General features: G+C 35.7%; 1 protein-coding gene across 1 annotated transcript; it reads left to right on the top strand.

Moving 5' to 3' along the window:
- Positions 1 to 1,272: 1,272 nt before the first annotated feature.
- On the top strand, positions 1,273 to 2,877 carry LOC128216376 (uncharacterized). Its single transcript, XM_052922935.1, has one exon. The coding sequence runs from the start codon at positions 1,273 to 1,275 to the stop codon at positions 2,875 to 2,877; it is 1,605 nt and encodes a 534-aa protein (XP_052778895.1).
- Positions 2,878 to 11,155: the final 8,278 nt, after the last annotated feature.

Below are 11,155 nucleotides of genomic sequence, written 5' to 3'. Positions count from 1 at the left end.
ATTGGTGCATGTATATAGAATGAATGCTTATGATAGTCAGATTGGTGCATGAATATAGTATGAACGCGTATGTTAGTCAGATTAGTGCATGTGTATAGTATGGACGCTTTTGATAACATGAGTAGTGCATGTATATAGTATGGACGCTTTTGATGACCCGAGTAGTACATGTATATAGTTTGGACGCTTTTGATGACCAGATTAGTGCATGTATATAGTATGGGCGCTTTTGATGACCAGATTAGTGCATGTATATAGTATGAACGCATATGATATTCTAAGTAATGCATATATTATGCTTAAAATACTATGATTATTATACTCTGATTTGTTTATGAATATTCTATTAAAGCTCCCAATAATCTAAAACGTTTATTGAGGAGTAATTTGTACAATCGCTTATATGAATAGTGCATGTATATTGCATAAACGCTTATTCTGAACATAATAAGCGCATGCTCATTGATAATCTGAGCAGTGCAAGTGTAATGTATAAACCCTTTTGCTATTTTGAGAAGTGTAGGTATATTTTAAAGGTTATGACTAATTGTGTTGTACATTATATTTATATTGTTTAAAAGCTTGCGATAATCTGGGTAGTGTATGTAGATTGTATGCTATGTCACTTCTGTATATACATGTTGTAATTTTCTTAACCTCATACGCATCTGGGCTTCAAAAAGATAAAAAGGATATATGAGATATGATCTCCACCAAAAAACCATATGACGAAAATAGTGAACATGCATAAACAGCCATTTCCCTTGTGTTTATCGCGGCGAGGTCACAACATTTTCAGAAAATGTGAACTTCTTTGTAAAGTAGGTTAAACAGTGTATCAACCTATTTATGTCCAGATCAATGGAATACTGATAATAGGGGAAAATATGGAAGTAAATATCATCTCTCCATTTTCAGAAAATCGAAAATTCATTTTCTGAAATTGATTTTTGAAGGGATGGTTTATAAACAAGGATATTCAACAGCGACATATTTGTCTACATCGTTTCGTGAGCATGCCTTTATCTATGGTATATGTTATTCATATCAACCATAACTGCTGATAGCCTAATACAAGATTGAATATACACTATTGTTTTCTAAAAATATCTTCATGCATGGACTTTTCACCAAAGATAAACAGAACTTAGTTAACGTTGGAATTAGTATGGATTTAAAATTAAAAAACACACATTATAAGTAAGGAATAGACGCTCACATACTGATACGAGAGGCTAGTGTTAAAGTTTAGGATTGGGTTAAAGAATATACATGGCTACGGTGGATGGCTCAGATGATATTTTATCAAACAAAGACAGCGACCTCTATTGTGAATCATGCTTAAATGATGGACAGAAACAGATTGTGGAATGTTTCTGCGTGGAGTGCAATGAATATATGTGTCAGTTATGCCTTAATGCGCACCGGAAACTACGTGTGTTGAAAACACATCATGTTAAACTAGGAAAAGAAATGCCAAGGAAGAAGCCAATCAAAAAGGTTCAATTTCCCGCTGAAAACAACTGTCATGTGCATACTGACAGTAAAATAACATCTTTCTGCCAATCACACCAAATATTATGTTGTGACCAGTGTGTGATTCTGGGGCATAAAGTGTGCACTGATGTTAAAGCCATCGGCAATTATTCCCAAGAATTCCTGGACAGCGAAGACTATAAAACGTCTTTCGATAAGCTTAAGAGTTTACAATCCGCATATATCGCAAAAAAGAAAGAGGCAAGCATGAATCTTGAGGAAGTTGATCTTTACTACCACAACGCAATGGGAAAGTTTAAAGCTGAACTTGACAAAATCAAGATTGCAGATATAAGAACGTTAAAGGCTGTGGTCTCTACATATGATTGTGTTCTTGGTCAGCTTAGTTCTTGGTTTGAAAGTATCGAAACGTATAAAAACAACAAACAGGAAAATGAACTGGCCATTCTGGTGTTGAGGTCAAAAAGAGACGTGGATGCGATAGAAGACACTGTTCAAAAGCTTTGCAACGACGCCAGTTTTGTCCGATATGGTGTTGTACCAGATAGAACATCACTGTTTCGTCTAGTCAAGGCATCTTTCCTTGCTGAGACGATAACTTTAAAGGTTGAAAGTGACAAAAACACATGTTCACTCGCAGGCATCGCATTATTAAGAGTAAACTTAATCTTAATAGCGGACTACAACAATTCAAGTCTGAAATTATTCAATACTAGCTCCTATACTCATGTTGCGAACGTCAAATTTCAATACAAACCATGGCAGATGTCAGTTACCGAGCACGGTGAAGCATACGTGACACTTCACAGCCAACCTAAAATTCTTCACCTGAAGTCTCCCGCGACAGACCTCACCGCATTCCGGGAGATAGACGTAGACGGTAATTGTTTCTCCGTAGAATGTTTTAACAAAACCCTGAAAGTTCAGTGTTTGAATCCTGCCAAAATTATTGAAGTAGATGAAGATGGAAAACAAATCAGGGTTATCAGCAATGACTTACGTAAAGAAACCACCGAGAATGGAGAACAATTTGTCACTAATCCACACTGGTCAACACAAGATCCGGCAACTGGTTCGATGTACGTATCATGTAATGCCAAACATTCAATAACAGAAATCAAAAGTGACGGCAATGTTAAGTTACTCGTGAAGTCAGACAAGCTGAAAAGTCCTTTTGGTCTGTGCATGGACACTGATGGTTCCATCCTCGTATGCAGCTACAATAGCAAGGACGTGTTTAGGGTGAGGACGAATGGAGACATACAGAGTGTGTTACCACAACCGCTAGACTTTAACCTTCGCGCAGTGGCTCTTGATAAGCGCACAAAGAAAATGTATGTCGGAGGAGATTCTGATACAATTCATGTGTTTCAAATCTAAATTTCACTGACCATGATACAATAGAGTTTGTCTCCGGATGGTATCAATCCAACCGTGTACTTTCTTAGCAAATCCTACAAAACTGAGTTTTAATTCAGTGTTGGCTTAATTATATTTACGTTAATCTATACAGTTAACGTTAATTTAGTAATTGAAAAATATGAAAAACATGTTATAAATGACAAATGTAGTAAATTGTTATTAATTTAGTATACGATTTATTGTAACATTGCTTGTATCATGACGTACATGTGGTGAGGAGTTTAAAAAAAAACATGTTTGAGAGTGACCTACATCTTGAACTCACTTTTATCATGTACCAATTATTATAACGTTGTTTGATCGTAAATAGTTACCATTAAAAAATTGTCAATCTACATACTAAAAGTTATTAACTACAAATGATCTTAATCCATGACCCTAAATGCTGTATGTTAATGCATGTACAAGTATGTACAACTTAAGGTATTCGATTAAAAAAATGGCTTGTATTGAGCTATTGGCATAACTGTTTTAAATCTTGATTCCTGGTGGCCCCATTTAATTCTGGTATTATGCAAAAGAGTTTTACTTACTGACTACAAGTATCTTAAATGATTGACCGAGGATACATTACAAATAAAGTAATAGCATTTTGTATTTTTGTTATATATATATATATATATATATATATATATATATATATATATATATATATATATATATATGTGTATGTGTGTGCGCGCGCGCGTGTGCGGGTGTGTGTGTGCGCGTGTGTGTGTGCGCGCGTGTGTGTGTGTGTGTGCGCGTGTGTATGCGTGCGTGTGCGCGGCATGTGTGCGCGTGTATGTGTGTGTGTGGTGTGTGTGTGTGTGTGTGTGTGTGTGTGTGCGCGCGTGTGTGTGTGTGCGCGTGTGTGTGCGCGCGTGTGTATGCGTGCGTGTGCGTGTGCGCGGCATGTGTGCGTGTGTGCGTTTGTGTGCGTGCGTGCGCGCGTGTGCGTGTACGTGTGTGCGCGTGTGCGCTGGTGTGAGTTTGATCATTTGTGGTTGTCAAAATTATGCGCGCAGTGATTCTAAATATCTAAAAAGCCAATTTGTTAATTGAATAGTTCTGAGGAGAGTGCAGCATTACTTCTTGTGTCTACTAAGTGCCATTTAAAGCGAGAAATGATCTGTTTTGGTTTTAAATATTGCAAGAAAATGTTTCAATGCTGCTACAGACAACGGTTATTGCGTGATGACAATAAAAAGGTAGTTGTAGATGGGTACATTTTTATCTTAATCCGTTGTCAAATTAGGAATTCCAGCATGGCCAAATAGTTGGAACTTCTTATCTGGGGTGGGGGAAAAGGATTTCACGCATAGCCAAATATTTTCTACTTATCTAGGGATGAAGAAATTTTGATAAATTTGTCCCTGGCAAGTTTTAAATAAGTGTCCAGTCTGTGTTCGAGATCTGTACAATATCTTGTTTCAAATCACCAACCAATACCTATGCTAGCAGTATACATAAATTTAGGGTCAAATCTGTCGGTTCTCGAGATCTGTGAAGTATCTTCGCCTAATTAAACAACAATATTATGCAAGCTTACCAATATATATAAGTTTCATATTAGGGTCTGTTATATTTATCCGCGTAGTTTCCAAATACGTAGTCAAACTGTATTGACCAAATATTCGGACAATTTTGTAACAAAAATCTTTACTCAGTGTCTGATCAGTGTTAGAATTTCTGTAGTTTCTGCGTCCTTTCAAAACACGTGAACAAAATGTGTCTCCGCACAGCTAACAGAAATATTCTGCCTTGATGTGCATTGCTTTTTGTCTCTGCCTTTTGTTTCATTCATAATAATGGCTAAGACGTTTTCAGCGGTATCAAAATTGGAGAGGTGAGACTCTGAATTCGTCTGGCTAAGAGCGATTTAAGAAATGCTACTTTAATTACGGAGAACGTTCCGCATCAATGTTTTAACGCGTCAGGTCCAGCAAACAGGCGTCATTGGGCACAGTTAACACCAACGAATAGCGTAATCAGAAGCATCTTTTCTAACGGTTTCAGTGTATTACTGCAAAAAAGATTACAGACACTGCTATCATGCCCCGCCCTCAATTTTTATAAATCATAGATCCTACGTAGAAACAATCGCCACGACCAAGTTGAATGTCGAAAGACCGTGTACCTGGCACTCATTCGGTCAAATTGTGATTACGGTTCTATCATTTATGATCTTTATAGACAGTTATCATCAAAATCCAAATCATCAAACTATGAAGTGTTCATCAACAAGCGGCAAGATTCATTGCCTTCCTGCTTGGATGCCTGCCACTACCAACGTACTTAATTATTGACCTGCTCACTCACTCACTCAGTCACTCACTCACTCACTCACTCACTCACTCACTCAGTCATTCAGTAACTCACTCACTCACTCACTCACTCACTCACTCACTCACTTACTTATGATTGGTATTTTTCTGCCACACCTTTAAGCACATTTTTTGGTGAAAAAAAAATACATAAAAACGCATTTTAGTACATTTCACCAAAAAGCGAATGCGATGATGTTTACTGTCGTCATGACGCGCAGTCATTTTTATTCACTGCATGATTACATAAAGTGTATAATAGAATAAATGAAAAGTATTACGTTACAGCGCGTGGCTAATCCGGCATAGTCGGTGGGGTCCAGATGGATTTTTCAAGCATGGCTGAAATCACCGGAAATTCCAATCCGATGTGCTAGAAAAAGTGATGATTTAGAAAATGTATTAAGTAATAGTATTTTCAAGGTAAACATATGCCAAGACAGGTTAAATTCTTTTTTTTATATTAACGTCGCTTTCTTCCGTTGCAGGCTCTTAAATTTCACTAACATACGTAGTCTTCCGTAAAGTGCCCCCTACTCCCCCCATATACTTTGTTCAAATTAAATACTTTAATATTTCTGCCTGAGGCTGTTATCTTTATTATGTGCTGTAATCGCATAAGAACATACTCATCCCTTATGATAATCTAAGTACCACATGTATATTGTATAAACGTTAATGAGGAGTGCATGTATATTGTTTGAACGCTTATCATTATCTAAGGAGTGCATGTTTATTGTATAAACGCGTATGAAAATATGAGGAGTGGATGTATATTGTATTAATGCGTATGATAATCTAAGTAGCAAATGTATATTGCATGAACGCTTTTGATTATCTAAGGAGTGCATGTATATTGCATGAACGCTTTTGATAATCTAAGGAGTGCATGCATATTGTGTGAACGCTTATGATTATCTGAGGAGTGCATGTTTATTGTATAAACGCGTATGATAATTTGAGGAGCACATGTATATTGTATAAACGCTTTTGATTATCTGAGAAGTGCATGTTTATTGTATGACCGCTTATGATTATCTAAGGAGTGCATGTATATTGTATGAACGCGTATAATAATCTGAGGAGTGCATGTTAATTGTATACATACTGATTATAATCTGACTAGTGCTTGTTTTATTGTGTATAAAATTAAATGATCAGCTGAAATATGTGTGAATGTTGTTTAAAAGCGTTTATGATGATATCAATAGAGTATGAATATCGTATCATTTAACATTATTATATATTCATTTTGCAATAATCTCGAACTCAGGGCCTCATTGAGAAAAATAGAAAAGGAATTCCAACCAAAATACTTGTGTAACGTGTGCGGAGTGTACCGAGCGGATAAACAATATTTTATCAAACTTATGGCAGAACTTTAAATAAATGACAAAAGAAACAAACTGTATTAAAATTTTCCTCAAGGTTACTTAACCTTTTGATTTTATACAAATTATTTTGATTAAGCTCCAAATAAATAATCACAAAATAATTATAAAAGACGTTTTGTATAAGTAATTTTCCTTTTGGCTAAATGCCTATGGCCGACTTATTAAAATGAATTTCAAACTCCATCCAACAGGAAAGCAGAGCTTGAAAGATTGTTGAAGTTTCAACTTACTATGCCTCACAGGATAGTTGAGCTTTCCAGCAAGGGCATATAAGTGTAGGCATTAAATTAACTACTGTATCTTTCAACAACAACCCGGTCCACTCGTCAGCTATTAACTATACACCACGTCAAAGCTGAGCTTTATAGTAAATATAGTTAATATTTTAGACAAGCAACTACAAATTTCAAGTTGATAAATACCAATTATGTTTTATGTTAACTGTACGGCATCTGCATCTAGAATGACGATATTGGGGGGGGGGGGCTTATTTACCCTCGCCATCGGGTTATACCCATTCGGCGAGCAGAATGACCATATTATCAAAAACTCGGCCTTATAAACGCCGCGAAGAGCGCTCAAGCAAATCAATGCTTTCATTGGTTGTTTAATCTGCGCGTCGATTGGTTGAAAACCAAGCACTTTGATTGGTTGCGATCAGAATTCTGACTGGACAAAAATATTCTTATCTAAATGATTCAAAATAAATAGAGAAACAAAGTTTTAGGTTACAGTCAACTATTTTATACGGCTGTGGTAAAAATCGTCACACTTGTGACGAAATAGTGTACATTTAGTGTGCATTTTTATTTACTTTTGTGTCGCGGTTAACTCAAGTTATGAGTCCGACATAACTCATATACAAACTTCATTAAAATAGTCTTTATAACATTTGATTATTTGGCCGAATATGATACATGAACACACTTGATTTAAATAGCATTAAAGCAAGCGTTCTTACCATGTTTGAGGAAGATTTGTATGAAAAGGTGTCTTGAGAGGGATAAAAGTTGACAGTATCTTACAATTTTGATCAGACAACGCCCAGCTTTTGAAGGCATCAGTAATGCCTGAAACGTCAATCAATCGCGACTGATATATTAATACATGTTTTAATTGAAATATTTGTTTGAAATCAAGTGTAATTTGTTCACTTTGGGGTTTCGTAAAGCCATTGGTTTTTGGTTTGCTTATGTGTCATAAGACCTTTGATTCCCAACTATTTTCGAAATAAAACATTTTAGGAACCCTGTGAAATTCTTCTTCCGGCTGTAATTTATTTCTTAAATTTTCATTAAAAAAGGTTTAAAATAAACACTTAAAATAAATGCTTGTTGTGATTCCGAAAATGCTTAAACAATAACCATTTCTATTTTAAGTACCGAAATGTATACAAATTTAAAATGTTGATGAAATCGAAGGATAGATCTGTACTTGTAAAAATAGCACTTTTTTGTAAAACTATGTTGGCCAAATTTAATTAAATTCATTCTCCCTCCTCTTGTAGAATTATTGAGTTTATTCTCTCCAAATGCTTAAAAACAAACAAATCGAGAGAAGTGCTTGATATTGATAAAATACTATTGATTATGTGACAAGTTTGTTTATTCAATGTGAAGTAAATAACATAAAGTTGAATTATTCATAATGACGGAACAGGTGTATCTACCTGTACAGGTGTCTTATATATAAACGCTTGTACCAATAAAAAGGCGATTTACGTAAAAAGACAATACACTGAAGTAAAATATCATATCTCTTAATAAGCTCGATGAGATTGTTTAGAAAAGGTGAAATACATTTTCTGAAAATGATTTTCAATTGGATCGTTTCACACCATATCAGTTGATACAAAGAAACTTCGTTAAGGTCGCAAATGGTACGAATACATTTATATACATCAATCACCATAACTACGTTCACAGGATACGGAAATACTAGACATTCAGCCTAAATAAGTTGTTTGACTTTTTGCATGTGCATTTAAAAATAGGTTGTAAATTAAATGTTCATTGAAAGAGCAATAAGTGTTAAATTGACGTTGACATAATAAAAAAGGCCGACAAAAGAGTTTGAGGTTAGGTGGTCTTTATGCATTTTACAACAAACAAAAAACTTGTTCGTAAATATATGACTCTACAATATGAATAGCAATACAAATTTGGAAGTTGACGACAAATTATAAAACGGACGAACCAGCTTAGAACATTAGGGTTGTGTGAAAAGGCAATATGGCGACAGCGGATTGCTCAAATGATTCTTTGTCATACAAAGACGGCCACTTATTTTGTGAACCATGTTTAAATGATGGACAGAGACGGAATGTTGAATGTTTCTGCATGGATTGCAATGAATATATTAGGGATGCAAACGAATATTCGAATATTCGAATATTCGATCGAACGTTTGGTATTCGAATGTCAAAATAGGTATTCGAATATTCGATGTTTTTTGTTGAAATAATAAATTAATACACTTTTGCCTACAACTGTCATCTTCGTCTGTCTTGTTTTTACAACGACCCCTAATGCCATAGGTGTGAACTTGATGACACTATACACGCGTCATATCGGATATATCGCCGGGAACTATAAACAGTCACCGTAATTTTGCATTTACTGGCTGTTAGACAAGTGACATAAAACACATTCCAATTATTTTGGGTACATTTAAATGACCATGCCAATTAAGGGTTTAAGAGATCGGCCTTTATACCAATGTTTTGTCTTCACTGCTAATCAAGCTTGGCGATATTGCTCAAATCGCCTTGATGATACGAAGGACATGTGCTAGTTACTGTTTCCATGTTTTCAATATAACGCTCTTGCGTACAAAAATTAACTGAAAGTGTATGGTTTAACGTTTAAGGATATATGTCCTGTATTGTTGTACAATACCTAAGACAAAAGCGACGTTTAGACATGGTGTCGTTTTCTATAAATATATTTCGTAAACATCAATCCCAGAACGAGGCTGCAAGTCCCACGTTGGCGCATATCGTCATTTAACCGGGACAAAGGCAATTCCCTGATCTTATTTTGCATTTTTTACAAAAATGAACGCAGAGGTTTGTTTTTTTGTTAAAGATATATTGCTTTTTCTTGGGATATATTTTGTAAATGGGAAATTCAGAGGCTAATTTGTGGAACAATAAGGGTCCGTCGCGTGTACCGAATACGACCAGGAAGGGTAACAGGGCCCCCACTATTACTTTAGTGAATAATAATAGATTACTACAATTCTTAAAGGTTCATTTTGGTGTTCGAATATTCGAATATTCGATCGAAAGAATTACCGAATATTCGAATATCACTTTTGCCATTCGTTTGCATCCCTAGAATATATGTGTCAGTTATGTCTGGATATGCACCGGAAACTACGTGTGTTGAAAACACATCATGTTAAACGAGGAGACGAAATACCAAAGAATAAGCCAAGCAAAGAAGTTCAATATTCCGCTGCAAACAACTGTAAATTCCATAAGAACAGGAAAATTACATATTTTTGCCAATCATATCAGCAATTATGTTGTGACCAGTGCGTGATTCCGGGGCATAAAGTTTTCACTAACGTGAAACCTGTAGGCGATTATTTTCAAGTGTTTATGGATAGTAAGGATTTTAAAACATCTTTTGAGACTCTTACAGCGGGAAAATGAACGAAGCCAAAAGAAATCTTGAGGAAATTGACTGGTATTACCACAATGCAATGGATACGTTCAAAGCTGAACTTGATAAAATCAAGATAGCAGATATAGAAAAGTTAAACGCTATCGTTGCTTCATATGAATGTGTTCTTTCCCAGCTGGCTGACTGGTTTAAAGACATAGACACATGTACGAAAAACAAACAAAGCAAAGAACTCGCAGTCCTGATGTTGGAAATAAAAAGAGAAGAAGATGCGATCAAAGACAATGTTCAAAGTTTATGTACCGACGACAGTTTTGTCAGGTAACCATTTGTTCCAGATAAAACTCTACTGCTTCGTCTACTCAAGGCCCCATTTCTTGTTCAGACGATCTCTTTCAAGCATTAAGATGACGCAAACACATGTCAAATCGGTGACATTGCCTTTTTAACTCAAAACCTGATCTTAATAACTGACGACAAGAATTCAAGTCTAAAGATACTAAATACTGATACTGCTACTCTTGTTGCATACGTAAAATTACAATCAAAACCATCGATAATGTCAATTACAGAGCACTTCTTACAAGCTTACGTAGCACTTCATGGCCAACCAAAAATACTCCACCTAGAGTCTCCCTTAACAGACATTGCCACTTTTCGCGAAATTAACATAGATGGCAATTGTTACGCCGTAGAATGTTTAAACAAAACACCGAAGGTATTGTGTTTGTCTCCTGCCAAACTCATTGAAGTAGATAAAAATGGAAAACAAGTCAGAGTTGTGAACAACGACTTAAGTAAGGAAACCACAGAGAATGGAGAACAGTTTTTTACTTATCCGCGCTGCTCAACACAAGATACAGCGACTGGTTCGATGTTCGTATCATGTGATAGGAAGAATTCAATA

The sequence above is a fragment of the Mya arenaria genome, chromosome 14 (genome assembly GCF_026914265.1).
Source record: "Mya arenaria isolate MELC-2E11 chromosome 14, ASM2691426v1".
In the NCBI taxonomy this organism is placed as follows: Eukaryota; Metazoa; Mollusca; class Bivalvia; order Myida; family Myidae; genus Mya; species Mya arenaria.
The sequence above is the reverse complement of the archived record's forward strand: the minus strand, read 5'-3'. Positions and strand labels throughout refer to the sequence as shown.